Source organism: Cebidichthys violaceus, unplaced genomic scaffold, assembly GCF_023349555.1.
Source record: "Cebidichthys violaceus isolate CVI_PGR_0920_01 unplaced genomic scaffold, fCebVio1.0.p SCAF_25, whole genome shotgun sequence".
NCBI lineage: Eukaryota > Metazoa > Chordata > Actinopteri > Perciformes > Stichaeidae > Cebidichthys > Cebidichthys violaceus.
Window position 1 is genome coordinate 5,644,421 of NW_027176428.1, and position 23,337 is coordinate 5,667,757.

The window sequence follows — 23,337 nt, forward strand, 5'->3', positions numbered from 1 at the left end:
AAAATAGATCGCACAGGCCAAAGGAAACCAAGCCTTGTGAATGAAGCTGTTGGCCTCATGAGAGGACCTTCGTCTTCCCTGGACTGTCAGACAGAGACACACTACCGTGATGGCAGCTGTGGGTCTGGGATACCTGGTTTAGGATTAGCTCATGAATATTTAAGATTAGATTAGTTGCATTTTAACAATGAAGATAACTACCTCATAGGGTTTAGTATAAACTGTTGGGAAGATTGACTCATAGCTTGTTGTAGTTGTTAACAGAGCAACCGTCAAGGCCCAAGTCTGGAATTTTTTATCCCAACCAAACATTACAGGAGCTGATTTCACTGAAGCTCATGTTTTCCACCAGACATTAAATTTAATGGGAAATTTGTAGGATTATGTTTGGGCAAAAAACGTAAATTGCTCTGTAGTTAAAGTTTTTAGAAAGAGGTTCTTGACATGGCCAGCCAGATAACAAAACTGAAAATCCCTTGGTGGCAATTGTATTACTTAGAGGAATAGCTATACAATGAAAAAATGTGAACAAACCAAGTATGAATCAAAACATTGAGGATATTTCAAGTTTTAGAAGCAGTTTTTGAAACTATCTAGGGGAGGCTTAATTGAGGTTTTGAAACAAAATGCTAGTAATGATTAATAAAGCCAAAGACCAGGATTCTCTTTTAAGATTCTTGTACATTATAATTACAGCAGTAGCTGTATATTCACCTCCGTTTTAATAACTGTTTCTTTTATCTACTTGCATAATCTTGTGATGGTACACTGTATTTGCTGCCAAGACTGACCATTTTTTTTTAAATATGTGAGGTTCGTTATAATTGGAAAACTAAAAATATTGAAAAAAAGAAGTTGCTCTGTAGCACGGAATGAGGGGAGGTTTGCTGAGCAGGCAGCAGCATTTTCTTTGTTGCAGTCAGCAATAAGTGAACGTGATCCTAATAATTGCATTACTGTAAAAATGAATTTGTAAAAAATACACTGATTTAACAACAACAAAAATTCTTTAAAAGTCACTATAATAGGTCAAAGGTGTAAGGGAACAGATTGGTACATATATTTAGTGCAGATCAGGGGTTTCCAGGGGTAAACATACAGGGGCAAGGGACAGCCTGAACCAAAGCCTGCTAAAGCCGGTCAATTTCACGGTGGGTTACAAATAAACTATGCTCTGCCAAGACTTCGCCCCTGACTCTTCCTCACATACTCCTTTTCTGGTATTAATCAGGCCTTTCCAGCCTCCCTTCACCAGCTTTCCTGCCATTTGTTTTCGCTCATAGCAATGTGGACTTCAAACCAGTGGTCCACCAATATAACTGAGCTTAAACGACGCTGAATACCTCAATCAGTTTAGGCCGCCGCCGAGCTGGAACTATCTGGGACACCTTCAGAAACACCAGCCAGCCGCGATCCCGTTCGGCTATTTAATGTAATGTTTCCGCAATATAAAGGCACCGTTCGAGAGCTGAGGTTTTAAAACGGCTGAAGCAAGCTTCTCTGGGCCCAGACTGACCATTAAAGAGAGGAAAGACCGCGTTCAAGAGCCAACGCAATAAAAACTCACAAACTCCAAAAGAACTTCAAAATATGCCGTAATGTTTGAAAACCCTGGCTGATTTTAGATTCTTTTTTTTTTTCACATCCTATTTTTCACAAAAGGGACCTGTTCTAAACTCCGGGGACCCTGCCGTTTTCCAGATGGTTCTCTTCAGTTCAAAACTGTTTTGTGAAACGAGAAAACCTCTCCCCTTCAACTATGTCCCTACACTCATCTAATGTTTCTATTGATTCACAGGGGTATACGCGCAGTCATAAAAAGGAGCTGACTGAATACCCAGAACTGCTTTATATCATTACACAATTTATCATCGTACACACACGTCTTAAACACATACACAGGGAGAAATCTATCTATCTTTCTAAGGAGATGTTGTCAGCTTTTCTCTGTTAAGTGAAGGGAAAAGGGCATAAAGAGATAGACAATTAAAGATAATGATGAGGTGAGCGGGGACAGAAAGAGAGAGGAACTCCCTTCCTGAGATTATAAAAGCAGCTCTCCTCTGTACTGCAGGCCTCATCTCAGTCCAGGCGGCTAATTGATGGCAAATAGCTCTACAGCAGTTTCCTTCCACACACACGCACACACAAATGCACGTCATACATTATATACACATGCAGTTTCCCTGCGGTTTTCAACACAGCTCGTTTGGCAAGAGAGGAAGGTCTCACTCCAGACAGACCCAGCCCACAGCGGAAAACACACACACACACGCACGCACACACACACACACACACACACACAGCGTACCTTGTAATATTTAGCCCTCCTCTTGTATAAGGTAGGACAGTTAAGTAGTTTGGTTATGCTCATAGGAAGACAAGGCCACTTAGGTGGTAGGTCTTAGCTGGGTGACCTCCAGAGTTTAAGCTGCTTCTCCTGCCCAACAAGAGCAACTCCTGAGAGGCTAGACTGTGAGAGGCCAGCCCATGATGAGGATAGCACTAGCCTGGCAACCAGACCTCACATATGGAAACCGTTTAACTGTTATTATTAATATCCCCCCAAAAAAATCAAACTAATAACACATGCAAGACACTGCCAAGACTCAGCTCAGGAGACAGAGGGAAAACACATACATACACAAACAGAGACTGTCTGCCATGTGCACATGCATACACAGACACATACACACATGAAGACAAATATACACACACAGACGCCTATTGGTTAAACAGAAAAACACGCTCCTAGTCAGTGGCCTGTAAAAGTATTAGCCTGCCTGCCCGCTTTGCTGGAAATAAAACTCTTTCATGTTTTTGGTTCAGAGGGTTTTTACACCTGGTTGTGGCTGTGGAGATGGTGATGGACACACCCTCGCACCCACCCTTACCACACACACACACACACACACACACACACACACACACAAACACCGGAAGTGGGCAGGCACAACAAAGGCTGGCTGCTGCACAAGATGTTAGAAGTTTTGAATGAGAACAAAATCTTTAACTTCTCCAAATGAGAAGCAGGGGCGTGTTCCAAAAAGGGGAAGTGTGTGTGTGTGTGTGTGCTGGACTATGTGATTTAGTAAGACGGTCAATACATCCAGATGTGAACAGGCACATCATTCAATCTAAAATACCTCAAAGCCCAGTTTAATTTGTATTCTTTTAAAACTTGTTTTTGTTGATCGCTTTTATCTGTATTACTAACTTTGTAAACTCACAATTTTGTTCAGAGATTTCTGTTATACAACTATTAGAAGTCCATCAGGACAAGTAAAAAGAGCAATGGGAAAGATTTTAGTCACCTATCACCAATTTATCTACTAACTAACCCAAACTTTTTTTTTTTTTTACTTACTGTAAATAATGTAGTTGTGTGTACACACGAAGGTTTTCACTTCCAATAATTGGCTCAGATAATAGAGTTAAAATGGGTATTAACTTATAATTAATTAAATAGTTTGATATTAATTATAAAGCAATGAAATTGATGAGTAACATGTAATAGATTTTTTCCTTTGGGAAATCTCTCCTTGAATTAGCATGAATAAAGAGCAGTATTTATGACGTTTTAATTTCATCAAAATTGCGTGACAACAGAGAAAAATCTTTTTATAAATACCTATATTATTAACATATAGTACTTGGGTGAAGAAGTCTAAGAGTTTGTCATTTGCTGATCTAACTTTTTATGATTTTATTGATGGGAGGACAAAGTTCTACCTCACTTTATCGCAAACAAAGTTTCACTACACTTGTTGTTCAAAACTTAATTGAAAAGACAAAAAATCTTCTGTCTGTCAGGTGACAAGCAGGCCGTCACACACACTGTCCCAGAGCTCATGAAGAAAGCAGAGAGAGAGATAGAGAGACAAAGAGAGAGAGAGAAGAGCTACATTCCTCTTCTCCTCCCTGTTGACTCTAATCTCTCCTTTAAAATGGCTCACACAAAGAACCAGCACGGACTAACTAATTAGCAACACTTTAGGTCTCTGCAGCTATTGTGTGCATGGTGTGTATACGTATGTGTGTGTTCATTGTGTGCACTGCCGGGCTCTCGACAGTTTCCAGGGTAACTACTGGCCTAGCAGCCTCATAAGCATTGCACATTTTGTCTTTACCCTTCACACTCTCTCCTTCCCCTCTCAGTGTCACCTTCTGTGGGTCTGGAATGGGGGAATGGAGGAGTAAGGATATTTAAGAAAAGAAAGGAGACTAGGACCAAGATATGAGGATTGTCTGAGCTGTGCGGGTGGGGGTTGTAAACTAATGTTCTCTTTTTTGAGTACCTTGCCCCGAGTGATCTCTGAAACACTGCCTCTGAACACACATCAATTAAAACAAATTACTAGTGCTGCTTTTTGATAGAGAAAACAGAAGACGGCGACCAATGTGAACGGGCATCCATGCACACACACACACACACACACACACACACACACACACACACACACAGTCACACCCCAGTGTCACTGACTAGTAGTAGTAATGAGGTCATGCAGCTCTGCTCGCTGACCTACGACCTCTTAAAAAGGTCCCAGTCACCGTGGCGATACCGTCTGAAGAGCAAGAGTCAACAATCTATTTTTTCACCCTCAGAAACTTCTCTATGAACAGTGTCCGTCCCCGTTCATGTGTGTGTGTGAGTGTGTGTGTGTGTGTGTGTGTGTGTGTGTGTGTGTGTGTGTGTGTGTGTGTTATTTACCTGACAGCACAGCTAGGCCTGCCCAGTGTAAGTGCTTCCAAACACTTCCTTGGCAACCAAACCCAATCTAACCCCTTCAGGTGCCTGGGGATGTGTGTATAAGCCAGTCTCCACAACAGAGAGGACAAACACACACACACACACACACACACACACACACATCCTTCTTCTGTTGATATCTGTCTATTCTTGTCCCCGAGCCTCTTGGCTGGTTGGGTCAACCAACCGTGTCCATGCCGGCTGATCTGGCCTGGTGGACCATGTCTACTGTCCATCTACTCTTTATCCACTAGACTTGCAGCCATGTAGCATGCTTTTTCTGAGCCCCATTAAGTAGATTTTACAGTTCCACTCAAGTCAATGTGAAAATTATGACGCATCCATTAGCTATGATTTCAGAAACTTGTCAAACCATAGCTGCCCCTCAAGAACACTCACTCTGTAATTAGAGAGTGAAAATGTATATGGCGGTCATAGACCAGAGAAATACAATAGGACAGGGATTGAAAGGACATCAATAGTGAGAACAAAAATCACACTCAGTGGATTCTCCAACATGCAATGTCTTGGCTGTAAAAAACATTTTTTATGGGCGCTCATAAATACAACATCTCAGCATCTTGGAATCAGGTCTCAATATGACCAATCACTGAATGAGAAATATGATGAGGGGAGTCATGAGAAACATATTACTGACCATGAGATTTGCATTGTGTTTGTGTTTACATGTCTGGTGTACAGGAATGCAAACTTTTATGTGTGAAGTGCGTATGCCTCAAATCCCTCACAACCCTGAACAGTAAAAGCAGTTTACAGACTGAATCGCTGTCTCCAATCTAAATATTGAGCATGTAGTACCCTGTAATAGTTGTTATTATTTATTAATAGTGTTTTTAAGTAGAGAGATAAGCCGATCAAGAAAAAAAGGGAAGTAAAAGTCAAAGAAAAAAATAAAGATAAAGGAACCTGCTGGTGCTTTTAAGACTCCTAGAGGAAGTTGGTGTTCTATAGGTCTCTTTGTATCGCCTCGGCAACAGCAGTGGGTGTTCTGCGATGCTAGGCAACCCAACTGGCCCCTCCTCTGTCCCAGCATGACCCCTGATGACCTGTGAACTACGCTGACCTCAGACATAAAGAGGAAGGCCTGGACGAGACCGAGGGAAAGCTTTTAGGAGGTGACAGCACTCAGAGAGAGGCCTGGGACTGATTTACTGGCCCGCACACACGACGGACGGACACATGCACACACACACACACACACACACACACACACATGCAGACAGACATACAGACAGGAAAATGACACACATGGGATACAACCTGTCATGCAGATGCTCAAAGCCGAAGTATAATGTAATTAGTTTAAATCCCACTGCACTGACAAACTGGAGAAAAGTGTCTGGACATTTTTCTTCACCTCCTCCTGCCACCCCTTCACCTCCGTCTCCTATGCCCTCCTGACCTGAAAGTGAACTCTGGGGGAGAGCTGGAGGTCAAACGGGACATAACTGCCCCAGTGACCAAAATTCACCTCCCATAATTTAGCAATGGCCGAGCAGCCGGCGCTATAGAATCACATGTCTCAAAACTTCCCCACCTCCAGCCACGCAGGCCATAATTAGAGTCCAGCCAATATAACAGGAAGCCATACGTTATCTGAATGATCCAGCACCTCTCATCTCCTGTTAACACACACACCAATCTCATAATTCTGTCCGCATCGCACTACCGCCATCAAACCCAAATGCACACACGCAAAAAAACCCAGCTATCTTTCATCCATATTTGTGTATATCTAAGATCTGTATCGGTTCCCCCTGATCTCCAGTCATCACAGTGGCTCCTTAATTACACCCTTCATTAACTCACATCAGCTCTGTGCATGTGTGTAACTAACTGTGTGTGTATGAGAGAGGGAGAGAAACAAAGACTGCCAGTGTGTGTGTGTGTGTGTGTGTGTGTGTGTGTGTGTGTGTGTGTGTGTGTGTGTGTGTGTGTGTGTGTGTGTGCGTGTGCCTTTGAGAGGAAAAAAAGAGAAGAAACAAAGTTGATTAAGAGAAATGGGAGTGGGGATCGGAGCTCTGAGTCAATTTTTAAAACTGTCGTTTTTCTCAACCAATGTGCCTTTTAAACCCTTGGGTAAGGGAGACCACCGATACAATCTGCCTCTCACTTTCTAAAGTGCGCAAGAGCGAGTTAAGAGCAAGAAAGAGAAAGGGAAAGGGGGAAAAAACCCTCCCTGGCTGTTTTAGCTGACCGATGAGTGGCACAGAGGAAACGGCACCTTTTTGTCACCATCTCTGCCTTTCCTCTCCCTCTTAATTTCCCCTCCCCTCTTCCCGACATCACCGGCCGCGACTACTGTAGCTGCTGGAACACCAGAAGCGACTCACAGATGGCGAGGGAAAAAGGAGGAGACTTGAAAATGGGTGAGATTGGAGGGGAGAGGAGAATTGACGGCGCTCAAAGTGCAGACTCACATCTGCTCAACAAAAAAAAAGAGAGACGTAAAGAAAAGGAAAGAATTGAAGACACCTGGTTCTCGTCAGAGCACCCTCCACCCAGCCACACACACACACACACACACACACACACTTTGAGGTTTGTTAGGATTTATCCTGCTTACATTTCTCCTCTGCTATGCATCATTTCATGTCTACACCCATGCCCGGCACCTCAACAAAGTGCCATGCACTCTCCACTGCACTCTCACTTTTCCACCTCTCCTTCCTCTCGCCCTGTAACTCCGCTCTTTGTTTTCCCCTCTTCTCCCTCCCTCCCTCCTCAATGATGGGGCAGAACTGGTCTTCGCCCCCTCTTCCCTTTCTTCTCTCTCTCTTCCCTCTCTCCTGCTCTGTTCTTTCTGGGGAGGCAGACAGGCCACATTCCACAGGGAGGCCCAGGCGCCCTTTTCTGACACGTCTCAGCGTTACACCCCTCCCTCATCCCTCCATTCCTCCTCTCTAGCCCACCAATGCCCCCCCCCCCCCCCCCCCCCTTCTTTGCCCCTCCTTTGCCCCTCCTTTTCCCTCAGGCTGTATGTCCCATCTCCCCAATACCTCTTCTACACTCATCCACTTCCTCATTTGTCCACTGACCACCTACACTACAGCATCTACATGTGACCTTGTGTTATATCTATCTATCTTCCTATCAATGAGAAAGACAAAAAACAAAAAATGAGAAAGAGAGAAGGACAGAGTCAGCGAGAGATGGAGAAGCTGGGAGAGAGAGACAGTAGACAGAGGCCAGTAGCGGGGTTTGATGGCTGGAGATGGCTATGATTTCTCTCAGGTTCCCAAGGGGCCCAAGGAAAAAACGGCTTTGTGTTCTGACAACACCGCGCTGTCAGGCGTTCTCTCTCTGTGTGTGTGTGTGTGTGTGTGTGTGTGTGTGTCTTTTTTGCTCCAGTGCGCACTGGCATGGTGTTTAAGCACCAACACTAGTCTGCACTACACCTTCAGGTGAGAGACTCAAGCGTGGAGTAAAAATGAACAAGAGGAGAAGGAGGACAAGGTATATCCAAGACTTTAAGGTTAAAGCATGAGCAGGTTCTTATACAATGTTGTCAGGTGACCAGTGTCAGTATTGGGGCCTTCTCTGTCAGACAATATTGATTTTTATGAGCAGTGGGCACATGCTAAGAATACAGCCTATATGGTCACCCAGCATTACAACACCAAAACTGGGTTTAATCAAAAGTGTGTTGGAATAAGGGATAAACAAAGTAACTCATGACCTTGTGGAGAGAGCATGTGCAGGTTTGAGGGTTTCAGAAAAGGAGATGTATGCCTGTCACGGCATTTACCTGACATTTAAGTTTATACAAGTTTTAAACAAATATGAATACAACTCAAAACTGGTCAATCTCTAATTTAACTTAGCTGACAAAAGTTTTAACAACTAGAAAGGGCCAGCATAAGAAACAGGAAATAAATTGTGGGAATGTAAATCCAAGGAGAAGGTTTCTGAGTAAACTCATAAAATGATAAATTCTGATCTATACTGACCACTCAACTGTACAGTAGAACAGCCATATACTAGGAAAAGGCTGTAGTGGCAGCAAGCACAATGTATGTGGATGTAACCTATCTTTTTGTGAGGTTAGGGCTGGGATCTGGAGGAAAGGTTGTGCTTGTCTTTCATGGTCCACATCGGATAGAAGGAAAAAGAAGTACAGTGAGAAAGAGGAAGAGAAAAAGATGGAAAGAGAGAGGGAGGTATGTTTGTGGTTGGTAACCCGCTCAAGAGAGGAAATACCAGCGTGCACACACACACACACACACACACACACACACACACACACACACACACACACATATACACACACACACACACACACACAGGTGCAAAAACATAGAGAGCAGAGACACGTCCGAGAGAATAAAGACCTGCTTTGTATGAGCTACAGGTTTGGTGTTTATGTGTGTGCATTTGTGCGTAGCTGTGTGTGTCCTCAGATGAAGGTTGCTGAGGAAGCAGGGTGAGGATGCAGTCAAGGGAAGGAGGAGGGAGAGCCGGACAGGAGTGAAGGGCCTTGAGTGTTCTTCATTCACCTAAGGCTCCATCATTATAATTAAGGGGAATAATTTTAGCAGCAGGGAGGAAACCCTGATTTTTTTCCCCCTGGGTTTCCTCAACTAGAAACTCAGCTGGTGTCGGAAAGCCCAGAACTCACACTGAACCTCTGTGATGGGCGGACACAACACATGCGCAAACACACACACACAGAAAGGAGGAGAAATGACCCACATGCTTATACGGCCAGTGCATGTAGTGAATAGGAGAACTTCTTCTCTCCTCTTCAACAATTGCAGAAAATGCCACATCAATGACTGAAACATGAATCAGTGAGTTTCCATCATTAGATGACAACACTCAGCGGACATTCTTGTGCCGTTATGGACAAATGACTAATGTCGAGACCTCTGGATAGAAAAATTAAAAAAAATGTTAAAATGATCTGTCTGGTTGTGTACTTTGTGTGAAGGCTTGGGTCCCTTGTGGATTTTTAGTGGAATGAGAAATAGAAATGTAGAAATTCTTCCAAGAAGTTCCAGGAAGTTTGAAAATGTCATTGAACACAGTGGCGTGTGTGTGTGTGTGTGTGTGTGTGTGTGTGTGTGTGTGTGTGTGTGTGTGTGTGTGTGTGTGTGTGTGTGTGGGGGGGGGGGGCTGTCACACAGGAGGCAGGATTAATAGCATAACTGAAAACACTACATGCTGACGTGTCAAACACACACAAACACCACTTCATGGATCGGTGAAAAAAAAGAAAAAGAGACTCTCTCACACACACCTTTTGAGTATCTGAGTCCCATATCGAGTGTGTGTTTACATTGTGAGAATGTGCAAGTGTATGTGTGATCCCCGCGACAGGACAAAATGGCTCCTCTCACCTTTAGAGCTTAGACGGGACGGCAGGTGTCTTTCTCAACCAGTAATGTGTAATTGTATATCAGTTGGGGACCTCCTGCGTATGAATTATTATGGTGGACTTTGCCCCAGTCGAATTAGCTCGCACATTATGAACGGTGGATAATTAAAGCACCTACGAGCCAACCTGTCAGAGCTTTTCATTGTTCGCACATGCAACGCTGACAATTACCAGAGTCTGGCTGACTACGTGTTGTCACATCTGTACATTATGTAACAGCCTGGTGTGTACATGCTGTTCCTGACAACTGTACATATGCACATGAGTTGCACAAGTGGGAGGTGTTGCAAAACAAGTCTTGCGAGCACATATATATATATATACAGGTAGATATGTAAACATAATGTCTCCCACACACACACACACACACACACACACACACACACACACACACACACACACACCTGTTGCTGCTGCAGGTGCAGTAAGTCGACTGGGCTGATCTCTCCGTTGGTGTCGCCGTTAGAACCACCCTCTCTACCGCCCCCTCCATCTGATTGGCTGCTGACTCCGTTCTGGTTGGACGGTGTCGTTCGAATGGTCTCAGAGGCTGATTCCACCATCATCACTGGCACCTGAAGAGCACAGAGGAAGGAGGGAGGCGGGGGTCGGAGGGGCAAAACAACAGACAGATTGAACAAATGTGACCTGGGCAGTTTAAGCAGAAAGCCTGCTCCCATCTGAGTGAACAAACAAGGCGGGCACCTAAAGTAAACACACGCAGAGATAGAGAAGTGAATGTGTTTTTATGTGCATGCGTGTGTGCACGTGTACTTTGTGAAAAGGGCTTTTGGTCAAAACCACCCACCCATACACACACACACACACACACACACACACACACACACACAAACATGCCCAAGTGGCCACAAAGCAACACCTGAGGCAGACACTTTTTTGTCTGTACGTAAATGGGTGTCTAGGAGCGTACACATGGATTAGGATCAGACGTGCAGCAAATCTAAACTGACAAGGCTGTTAATACTCTGCTATACAGTTAAATAACGCAGACATTTTTCCAATAATCAGAGGTGGCATGTGTGCGCTGTGTGAGAGCCATGAGCAGGTTGGTCTTTGAGAAAGATCCGTTTGATGCACCTTCATAGGGCCTCTCTAATTAGAGCTTGTTCCTTCCACAAAACCCGACAAAACGAGCCGTTCCTGGATGTGTTGTTGTTTTTGAGAAACAAGGCCTCGCAAACACACGGGCGCATTTGCCATCGTTAGGCGCTTGAGCGTGGGAGAAGAGACGCCGAGACACACACATAGGCGCGTGAAGAACACACACAAGGCAGCTAACACAAAACAAAACAAACCCTCACACAAGCACGCAGGCTGTGAACTCCTAATGACAAGCTCAATCTCGTCTTTCTGCCTCATCCAGTTTTAGAAATTAACACACACACACACACACACACACACACACAAGCGCATAGTTTTTAAGGGGGAAAGTTCTAATGCTTTTATTTCAGCAAACCAGGGTGGGTACACAAAACGCCATCGAGGCATTGTATCCGCCGTCTGTGTGCGACTGTGTGTGTGTGTGTGTGCGTGTGCATTTGTCAGAAGCGTACAACCCATGCCTTCTGGGGAAACGATAAAAGGCATTTCATGAGAGAATCTAACTTTGACGCAATAGCAGGTGAAGCGCAGTGTGTGTGTGTGTGTGTGTGTGTGTGTGTGTGTTTTTATGAGACTGACAGCAGGTGAGGTTGTGAAAGAGCGCTGTTGGCTCTGTTAATGGAATGCTGCCAGATGCTTGCTGAGGGACAGAGACCTGAGTTTGTTTGTGTGTGTGTGGGATACAAGTGTAAGCAGGTGGATGGGCTGGTGGGTGTGTTAGTTAAAGGATCAGTTAACCCAGATCCCTCAACATATATTACTGTCTAACCATTTAGTTGGAATAAGTTTTCATTTACTGCTACTGAATTTTGTACTGGTGCAGTGATACAATAGAGATGAGTAGAAAATAGTTTGTGCTAGCCAATGCATTGAAAAAAAACCCGACATTTAAAAGTTCTTCAGCAATTGGTCCTTTCACAAAATAATTAGTAAGGTCTGTGTATAATTCTAAAAAAAATAGATCTTTTTTCTGCAAATGTTTTCCAACTCTTTGAGCAGCACAAACAAAATTCCTTTCACTACCATTGTATTGTATCGGCCTAGTGTCGACGGCTTTCTCATGGCCCATAAAATCAATTTTGCTTGATACCACTGAGAATACTTTTTTTTTTTTTTTTTTTTTTTGTTTATTTATTTTGCAGGGACAATGCACACCAATCAACAGTGAAATTGTAGGTGAGCCAGAGTTAGCCAGAGAGGCTAGTTTTCATCTGCTGTCCCCAGCCAGATGTTCGAAGGCTGCCTAAAAATTACAAAATTTCAAATAAATATATATGTTTGTTTGTCTTTTCGTTAGAAAGTTCACTATTGACCTTGGGAAGGGGCAGGTGGCAAAAAAAGTGGTGAGGTTGCTTTTGTCAAATGTTTTTTTTTTTTTTTTTTGGTTGAACTAAACTTTTAAAAGTACAAGGTGCCCACAGACAGATTTCACTGTTTCTCTTTAACAAGCAACACCATTTGAAAAACCACAAATCACACTGCGGTATTTTTCCTCCCCATTGACTCTCTCCTGTCTCCCTCCTGGCACCCAACCGCCTGTGAAGTTAAGGCTGAGAAGTCGAGCGTTATTGTGACATTTAAAGTTAGTCGCTTAATCTCCAACCTCATTCCTCTTCCCAACACTTCCTTCCTTCTTCATTCTCCTTCCTTCCGACTCCTCCCGCCTTCATCCAGACCTCTGCTAGGTCAAACTGCTCCCTGTGGTAATATTATGAAGCAAGGCATAGTGCTGAGTGATCAACAGATCCCGGCGCACAGACCACTGGCTTTGCACTGCAGTAGAAACTCTTCGCATCATCACACGTCTCACTAAGCATGAATCACCGGCTCGCTATCTAGCCCACACTATACTGCGCTGTGCTGTAATGTACTGTACACTCATCTGCTTCTAACTTTTCCTCATTGACCTTATTAGCAATGAAGGGAAGAGAGATAAAGACAGACAGAGAGATAGAGCTCGCAGGTGGACAAGGACCTAATGGGAAAGTGGGGAGTGTGTGAAGACATGAGCGCATGCCCTCTCTTTCACACACACACACACACACAGACACGGAGACACACACACACACAGGCAGTGTGGTATGCTCTTCTAAAGGGTGTGTACTCTGTCATATCCTGTAATGGGTGTATATAAGCTGGTGTAATGGAGGTCGGGAAAAAGGCAGGGGCATAAATCTACCCCGAAGTCTCTGATTAGGGCTATGATACACACACACACACACACACACACACACACACACACACACAGTGCTTTAAGTTTAAGTGTTTCTGGCAGTGAAGAGGAGCTGCCCGTGCAGAGGCCTGCCTCAACCCGCTACTCACTCTTTCAGTGTCTCTTACTCGCTTTCTCGCTTTCTCTACATGCTCAGACCCCCTCCAGCTGAACCCCTGACCTGAGAGTGTGTTGGGAGAGACATTCCCACTACCCCGAGGGGACCGAGCGAGGGAGGGAGGGGTGCAGATCAGAGAGATAAAGAATGTGTTTGGTGGAGAGGGAAATAAAAGGCCTCCTTTGCCTTCTAATTGGGATGGAGAAGAGAAGAAGGGAAATGGGACTCAACATGTTTCTGATGACTCCGGTGTATACGTGTGTGTTTGTCTAAGAGGCTGACACCTACCTTTGTACTGTAATAGATTAGCTCATAGCCAACGCTAGGTGCATGTGTTTATATGTGTGTCTGGTGTGATTGATGAGCGGAGAGGCGCTGGGATGAGTCCTGTTTCGACACGTAGGCTTGTTCAGATGTTCCCGAAAATTTAGCACTAATAATAATCAGAACTCGGCTCTCCCTCTGTTCCTTCCCACTGCTCAGGGTGTGTGTGGAGTTCAAACAAGCCGAGCCAAATGCCCAGTGAGCTGGCTCACAACGGCTGACTCTCAAGCTTTGTTGGGAGGGATTGGCTCTGTCAGATTCCTCCTGGTCACAGCTCGTCAGAACCGTAAAGCCGGACCAGTTACACTCTCTGTGAATGTGTGTTTGTCTGTGTGAGAGGGAGTTGTGTACAGTGTGTATTTATGTGTGCATCTGTGTTTACAGCAGCTTAGTGAGATAATAAGTCTTTATCATGTTATGCCTCATGAGGGAATATTTCAAGCAGTCCCAGAACGCCTGTTCTGTTTCCTCCGCCTTGCATCAGCTCGCAGGAACGCTGCTTATTAGGCAAAGAACTGAGGGAATAAGTGTGGGAGGGAGAGAAAGGGTAGGAGGGAGAAGGAGGGAGGGGGGTAAGGGAAAAAATTGTCTGTACCAGTATCTACACTCCATCATCTATCTTCTACTTTCATCTGACTCTTGAATTATCTGTCTTTCCCCTACTCTCTGCATGCTGTCTTTCTCCCTCTGGTTACTATTGGCAGGTTCAGCCCTGAAAAACATTAAAGTTTTCACCCTGAAATAGAATCCACATAGGTTACTTCTATGATCTCTGATAGTTCAATCAATATTTGTGAGCAAAAGAAACACTCTTCCCGGAGATAGAAATCTGAGGAACTGGAGCTCTAACCTGTTTTGTAATCAGGAAACAGAATTTGGAGGAGCCTCTGTTGACAATGAGTGCCTGCGTGTATTCGTAAAATATTTGGTGGTATTTCAATGCTTTGACGGGGACATGAACACTGATATACACAGACAGTTAATAATGTAGTAAACACATACACACCCATGTTCTCACACTCTCACCCAAGACTCTACCACTAATAAACCGTGACACTGGCCCTGAGGGAATATCCTTTAACCCCAAAACCCAGAACAAATCCAACTATCAGGTCTGTGCTGCTATGTCTCCATTAATCACTCCTTCAATACCCATTGAGAGATGGAACAAGAGACACTGAGCAAAAGAAAAAAATAAATAACAAAAAATATTACAATATGCAAAGAGGTGGTGTGTGATAAGAAGAAAAGAAACAAGTAAACATGGGTTGTGTTATTTACGTTCCAGTAGTGATTCTGCAGCAGTGACAATTGGAGACGAGATGTTCTTGTATCATCATAGTTTCGAGGCAGAGTTTCCACCACAGCCCTGCACCTCCTATATATATCCTACTTTATCTTTCCATGCAAGCAGATATTCAAATATCTAACTAACGAGGCTACCTTGTGCGTGTCAAGACATGTTGATTCTGAGAACAGCATCACCCTAAATGCAATTCAGTGTCAGACAGTTCATGATTCAGTTCATGAAGTAAATCTGCACTGCTACATCACTGCAATCCAGCTGTTTCAAAAGGATTTTCCTCACAATTTGTTTTCCCTTGAATTTTTAAATTTGCTTATCGCGACACAAGTGTTTACTAGCTTACTAGTCTTTGAAGACTTGAAATAGCGACATTTTGTTTCAGATATCTTCTGCAATCTTCTTCTCTGAGTGGAGAAGGAGAGGAAGAGGGATAGGAGGGATATCTGCGTGGCATTTCTGAGCTGACGTGTATTAGCTTCAATAAAAGAGAATGAGGTCAGGCGATAGCTAAAGAAAACTCTCTCACACAAGCGAGCACACACATAGAAACACATACTGCACAAATTATTTTTCCATCACTTCCCTGTCCAAGTTTGGCTGTTTTCTCAGCAGCTGGCCGTTGCTACATGCTAGTGAGATTTGCAGCAGGATACCATATTGGAGCAGCCAGGTTGTCTTCCACACAGAACTAAAGCTAACAGCACTGCTCTAGGCTACTCTGGCAGCCAGCCAGCGCTAACAGGTTGGCTAACAGCAAAGGGCTAATGCTAGTCTGCGGCTGGTCTGGCCATGCTCCAGTGCTAACAGGTGAACTCCATTATCCCACAGACAGATAGTCAGTCAGATGTGGGCCAATGTCTACTACCGGCTGGCTCGCTCGCTGGCTGGCTTCAAAGAGCATCATCAACCCAGAGAGAGAAGCTAGCAGCACTGGCCTATAGCCTGACCTCCAGCATGCTGTGCAGCTGATTAATGAAGAAGCCAGTGCTGTTGTTGGGGAGTGGAGAGAAGAAGAGAGGGGCTTAGACTGCAGATGATAAGAAAACCGCCTGCTATATAAACACGGGGCATTCTTCTATACTTCTGCAAGACTGTCTGACACATGGCGTTCAGTTTGTCTGAGCATTTAAGGGAGTGATTGTGTGTGCATGTAGCCTCTGCACGTGCATGTGTGCTTTTCTGTGTATTGGCTGTACAGTATGTAGCCTACCATATATGTTCATTCCCCCTCCTCTCTGGCGTGTATGTCTGTGCGCGCGTCCATGTGTGAATTGTATGTCTGCTTGCCCGCCTGCAGTTCTCTGAAGACAAAGTCCCTGTTTACAGAGCCCATAAAGATTAGCCTCCCTCGGTCAGGTGGGTTCTGGAGCCATAGGTAAACACACAGCACATTCCGCACCGATGAGATCGCTCCGTATGTGTGTATGACCGGGGCAAACATACACTCCTGCTTTCACCTCGACCCTTCCTTTAGAGTGCAGTAAGTGATTTACCAGCTTGCAGACTGCTGTCTGTTCAAAATACTGGAGATAGACACAAAGATACACACACGCTCACATCACACACAAATATTTGTAGAAGGAGCGGACTTCATGCACACCTCATTTATCTGAGCCTAAAATCACGGGTTGTAAATTCCAAAAGAGGTAAAGCTTGCGCATGTGCACGTTCCCGTGAGCCGGTTGGAAATCATCCTGTGATCATGAGGATGAAAAATCCCCGTTTTCCCCTTCATCTCTCCCCTCTGTCCGGAGAGGTAATAGAGGCCTAGGTCCGGTTATGTCAGTCCACACGGCTAATACTCTGATTGTATTTAACATGGTGGAACAGACGTGAAGAGGGGAGGTGGAGGAATGGAGGCCAAGAGGGAGAGGAGCTTGGAAAACGGCGACGTGCCTTTATTTGGATCTGAAACCAGCAAGAGCGCCGCTGAGCAATTAGCAGCACTGTCCTACGAGAGCTCTTTATTAGAATGACCTTCACTGTGAGAGGGGGGGGGGGTGTAGAGAGAAAAAGGGAGATGGAAGAGACATTTTGATAGAGACAGATGTAAAGGTGTCAGGAGGGAAATTGACAAATGACATGAAGGTGAAATAGATGAGTAAACTGATACTTAAGTACGTTGAGATTTAATTTTCGTATTTGTGCGTCATGAAGAGGGTATGTGATGAATTTGATTGGCTTGACCCTCAGTCCCCCATGTATCGAAAACCAGGTTGACATGGGTGACAAGAATTCATAAAATGCGCACACAGCAAACACAATTTCACTCGTTAGTCTTTGAGCCTTCTCAAGCCTAATAGAACGTGTGTATGTGTGTGTGTGTGTGTGTGTGTGTGTGTGTGTGTGTGTGTGTGTGTGTGTGTGTGTGTGTGTGTGTGTGTGTGCAGGTGCATGTGACCTGTCAATAGTACATGAATGCTCAGTCCCGTAGAAAAAAACTATCCTTCAATTCATATTACGAGAACCTACCATTAAAACACGGAATTGTTCCATTCCTGACACTGATATTCTCCACCTTCAGCAAGTTACTAACTTCTTAACTTTAATTACAAGGGATAATTTATATTTTATTGCGTGAAAAGACAAAATTGTGGCAAAAATAGAAAGAGGAAGTATATTTTGCCTTTAGGTGAGACACAATTTCATTTATGATCAAATTTTGCATTACAAGGACGATAAAGTGAATAGATTTAATATTACCTAAAATGAGCAACAGTGACTTACAATAATAAAGGGTTATAATGGATTAAAAAAAATGTGGTATAAAAAATATAAATAAATAAATATCAAAGTGGACATGATACAATTTTATACATCGGCTTTCAAGTCGGGCACTTTGCATTTCCTAGTTAATTAATAGATTGGATCAGAGCGAGTTTAATCAAATATAATTGAATAAGTCCACAGTAAAAACAGGCCAGACTTTAAAGGAGACATGCAGAGAAAATGATAGCATGTCCACTTTTCAAATTAATTGAATTTTAGTACTTTTGAACTTGGTCCAAGCTGTTACAGAGGTAATTAATTCACACCCTATCCAAAAGTGCTAAAACAAGATGATATCCCCCATTCAGTATGGGCACACACACACACACACACACACACACACACACACACACACACACACACACACACACACACACACACACACACCACTCGCATATCTTTTCTAAGACCTAAATAAAAGTCAACACTGTTGCACGTCAATAACAGTCTATAATGTATTCCATGTAATTGTTAGTTTTCAGTTCCTCTTGCTCTTTTCTCCTTACTTTTGTCTTACAGGCCACAACTAAAATATTAATAATTTCTCAGGCAGTTCTCATTGTATTAAAAAATGTCTCCTTTATAATTTATCAGAGAAAGAAAAATCTTTGTTATAGTGACAAGCATGCTAATTAATAGAAGTAGAAGGAACATTGAGAGAAGTCATATTAATTTGGAACATGCTAATATTAATAGAATAATTTATGGCGCAGTATAAATAAATTAATAGAGTATTTCGTTTGAAAAAGGGATGCCTTCATTTAAAATTAGGAGAAAAGAGAAGAAAAAAACGTCTGCCTCTTGGACAAGGACATTAATAACAGTGCTTTATCACCAAAAGAGAAAAGGAAAAGACAAACTGAACATACACTGTTCACTTTTATAACGCATCAATATTTCATTCAGCTAATGAAAACTGGATGAGCAACACTTGTATTTCCTGCCTTGTTATTTTCATTTGCTGTTTAAGGATTTTCTGACTGGTAAATTTGTGCCGAATCTGCGAAAGGCAGAACATTTATGTTTATTTATTTTTTTAAACAAGATTCCACTTACTCTTCCCTTTGGCTTCATGTAAACCAACAGCTGTGTGTTAGGCACTGGATGAGAAAGGCAGAGAGTAACAAAGACTGAGAGTGAGTGAGAGAGAGAGAAGTGGACTGGGTCATTACCATCCTTATTATTCCTCATTAAAATACACCCATCACAAAGACATTCTGCTGCGTGTGTGTATGAGTGCGCCTGCACGCATACGCATGTCACAGAGGAAGTGCGTGCGTGCGCGTTTCTGGTGTTCCTGATGTGCACATGTGCGTCCTTATGCAAAAGTGACAAAAAAAGAACAATATAATTGGAGAAATGTACGCAGTAATAATAGGTATTCAGAAAATGATAATTCATATTAAACAGGGTGCACAAAGTCAGCCTCATTTGCATGTTTTAGATTATATGCATTTCAAAAGTAATTTCCGCAGGGCATATGAATGACATTAATTCCCGGGCGGGTTCTGCTATAGACCTCAAACTATCAAACACTCAAACATTTAACAGATGAAAAAAAGAGGGAGCTGATGCCTTGGCAAGAGGAGATTTCAAGGTTAAAGTATTTGAATGTGAATTTTTAAACTTCTGTCTTGGTTTGTTTAAAGTTGCTCCGCAGCTAGACAAAGAGTTCCATTCATTTGGAGATTCAGCGAACCACGGATGTTTTTTTCTTCTCTTATTTAGCTGTATGTATGCATATGTGTGTGTGTGTGTGTGTGTGTGTGTGTGTGTGTATGTGTGTGTGTGTGTGTGTGTGTGTGTGTTTGAGCGAGAGAGAGTGTGTGCCTTCCTGTACCAGTCCGAGAACGACACTTCTCCTCCTAATCCAGCACCATTTCCTCAGCAATAAGCCTGAATTGGTCTGACTCACTTTGTGAGTCATGTGCTTATGTCACTCCAGAACCAGACTAGCAAAATCCAACAGAGGGAAAGAAAAGACCAATCCAATAGCCCCACATTAACTGATCCCGAGTGATGGAGGGGGTAGAAGAAGTGATGAAAAGGATGAGAAAAGGGAAGTGGCGAGAAACGGAGGGGGGTGTGGGGGGGACAATGGTAAGTGCCGGCAGAGGGAGAGGGAGACAGAGGGTTCCCTCTCCTCATGTGTTCATGCCGAGAGGAAGACCCCGGGGCAGGAAACAGGCTGGATGAATGTGTGATTCCAGTGGAAAACTCTGGATGCCATGGATAACATTCTTCTCTTATTAGGGAATCTGGTCTGCAGCCATATTATAGCGCCTGACTCATTACTGCGTATGTGTGTCTATCAGGCAGACACACACACACACACATACACACACATCATCAAGATGTTCCCCACCTGTTATTCTTGCTAACTTATGGCCAAAGCACAACATCATGGCTAGAAAAGGGGGGGAGTAGCGAGAACAAAGTGTATATGAGAGAGAAAATGAAAGTGCTCAGCATGTCTGTGTCTTGTTTGTGGTTTGTTTTCATCTGTAAACAGAGCTGCTGCTGCGAGTACGTTAGCATGTCATTATCTCATTATCTCATTAAGAATTGATGGCTTCTGCACAGAGTTCAAACTGTTTTGTTTGTGAGCGTTGTGAACAACTGACGTTGTACAAACACGACAACCACAAAACACACATGTCCTACAGTGCAGCTGACACACACAGATGTGAGGAGTAGATGGTAGCAAAACTCTTGTTGCTTCAATACACACACACACACACACACACCCATCAATGTGTGTTAAGTTTAAAAACACAGATTTAAGTAAATACATTGGTGGATAAAAGTGGCACTTGTCCCACTTTGTCACTGCCTCCCTCCCCTGTCACTGTGTCCCCTGGCCACCTGTTTCTGTTGCTGATGTTTAAGCACTCTCAGTGATGTGAAGCATTATGTGTAAGCAGACTTCAGAGAGTGAAGGGGGCGAGTGAGGAGGGTGGGAGAGCTATCTAGGGGCAATAAAAGTGGGCTAATTGGGGCCTGGGAAACATGTTTGTTTTCTCGCTTGGTCTTTCCCCCCCCTTTCATTATTTTTCCCAGCCAGTCACTGCAGATCTGTTCATCTGAGATAGACGGGTGGAGAAAGCAAAGAGGATTAGATTCTGTAAGACACAAATCGTTGGACGCACATGCACATATAGATGTGCAACTGCGCTCACACGGACACATACACGGCCTGGATTTAACATACCATGAGGTAGCTGTGGGCTGTGTGTGTGTGTGTGTATTGAACAAGATCTGTCTGTCTTAACCAAATGACCAACAGGGTGCACAGGGCTCTCCGTTGGTCCACTCTGCTTTATCAATACAGTGCTGCTCGGTCTATTCAGCAGCAAAGAGCTTTCCTATGGCTGCAGCTCCACACTGGATCAATGCTATGAGCAATGCAGACAAACTGCTGCTAAACAGACTGGCCCCTGCCTTGAAGGACCGTCACCACACCGGCTCCCCCAGGCTCAGATCGTTCCACTAATGGAGGTCTTCGTTGGGGCCCCCTGAGGGCCCCTAACCACCAAACAGGCCCCCAAGGATTCACCCCCCTTCTCTCCTCAATCTCTCTCTCCGTCATCCCTCTGTCCCTCAATCGTTTCTCCATCCACATGGTTGTATTGACCTCCACCTCTTTAATCAGGAGTGCTGACTTGTCCTCATGTGGGCATTTGCGTGTGTTCGCAACATCCATAGTAATATGGAGTGTACATGTTTCAAGTGCTGACTGTAAAAGTCCAGCTTGACTGTTTCAGGTAGTGAAAACGGAGAGAAAAAAAACATTCCCTCTCTCTCACCCTCCCCCTGACCGTTGCTGGGATCCCTCACCACATGACTCCTGACTAGTCATTCTCCTCGCCCCTGCATTTGTCTTCTTTAATAACAGTGAAAATAGCAAGAGATGAAGAAAGAGCAATGGAAAGAACCTGTATATTTGTCATTTCCGATTGTTTACCTTTTTCACGGCAAATTGATTTTTACATCTCCTGTTACTGGAAGCTCTCTGGGCTCGACTGCCAGGCCTGTCTGGCTCTGGCCTCCGCTGCCAAACCCCATTTCTGGGCTTTATGACCTGGCTCTGGGGAGGACTTTTAAGGCTTTCAACTCACAAGTCATTTAAATGATACAATACTGCTTTTGTCCTAACCACCTTTGTTGTTTTCTTTCTCTCTCTCTGCCGCCTCTGACTCTCTCTTTCTTTTTCTCTCTTTTCATCTCTCATTCCAAAATCCTTTTTCACTGGCTGTAAGTCGAAAAAAGACTCGGGCCTTTTTCTTGTCCATACCTGTTTGTTTGTAGAAAATGTGGACTTGTTGCATCATGACGGTTTGACTGTAAAACACAAAAGACAAGTTGCAGGACACACACACTAACACTCTCCAGCTGACATTTAAGGTTTGCTGTTGAGCGGGCCTGGTTAAAGCAGGCTAGAGTTTCACTGTGGTGGCTAGGCGGTGCGCTGTGGTTCGGATCTTCCTGGGTTCTGGTAGGACTGAGGTTTGCCTGCAGGGACCTCCAGTGAGCCAGGCAGCAGGCCTGAGCTAAACTGAGGCCAGAGACCAGAATAGTCCTCAGTACAGAGGGCAGGCCTAATAGTGTGTTTGTAAGGGCAAACCCAAACAAACAACCTGCAGTTTGAATTGAAGGACTGAGTCTGTTTGGCCAGATGCTGTCGAACGGGAGAAACACAAACAAACACACGCAAACACACGGTGTGTATGTATACAGAGAAGTAGGGGCTGAAATAGACTTGTGGCAAAAAAAGTGCACCACGTAACTCCAGACTAAAGTCATGGCATCAGCACTGCGCACATGTCTGGACTTCTGCCTTGCACACAGCCTCTGTGTGTGTTTTGTGTGAGTGTGTGCGTGCGTACGCATGCTAACTAAGGTTCTCTCCATATTCACACTAATGAGCGAAAACGGCCAGAAAACCTCTTCTGTAATTACTCCCCAAGGAGCCAGGTTTCAGCATGGCCATGGTGCATAAACAAATACACGCTCACACACACTCACACACATACAGTAGGCTGATACATCTGAAACAGCATGAGGCTGACATTTAAATGCGTTCACCTGTTGAAAAGTGTGTGCGTGTATGGGAGCTTGTGTGAAAGCAAAAGAGAGAATAATATTGGTAATAATATCATAATAATGGCAGTTAAGGACATCTGCTAATTAGAACTCTAGTAGTAATTGCGTGTGTGTGTGTGTGTGTGTGCATGTATGAAAGGACATTTCATAAACATACACTAACACCATTCACCTCACAATTAGTCCCTTCTCAACTTCGCCTACACAAAGTGGTTGAACTCAGTCCAATCTC

General features: G+C 43.9%; 1 protein-coding gene across 3 annotated transcripts in view; it reads right to left on the reverse strand.

Moving 5' to 3' along the window:
- Positions 1–23,337, reverse strand: part of foxp4 (forkhead box P4) — a 93,809-nt gene that overhangs the window by 49,597 nt on the left and 20,875 nt on the right. For all 3 annotated transcript variants that reach the window (XM_068720028.1, XM_068720027.1, XM_068720029.1), the window contains exon 2: positions 10,556–10,726. In XM_068720028.1, the coding sequence (XP_068576129.1) occupies positions 10,556–10,717 (162 nt within the window). In that variant the 5' untranslated portion in view covers positions 10,718–10,726. The remainder of the gene's footprint in view (positions 1–10,555; positions 10,727–23,337) is intronic.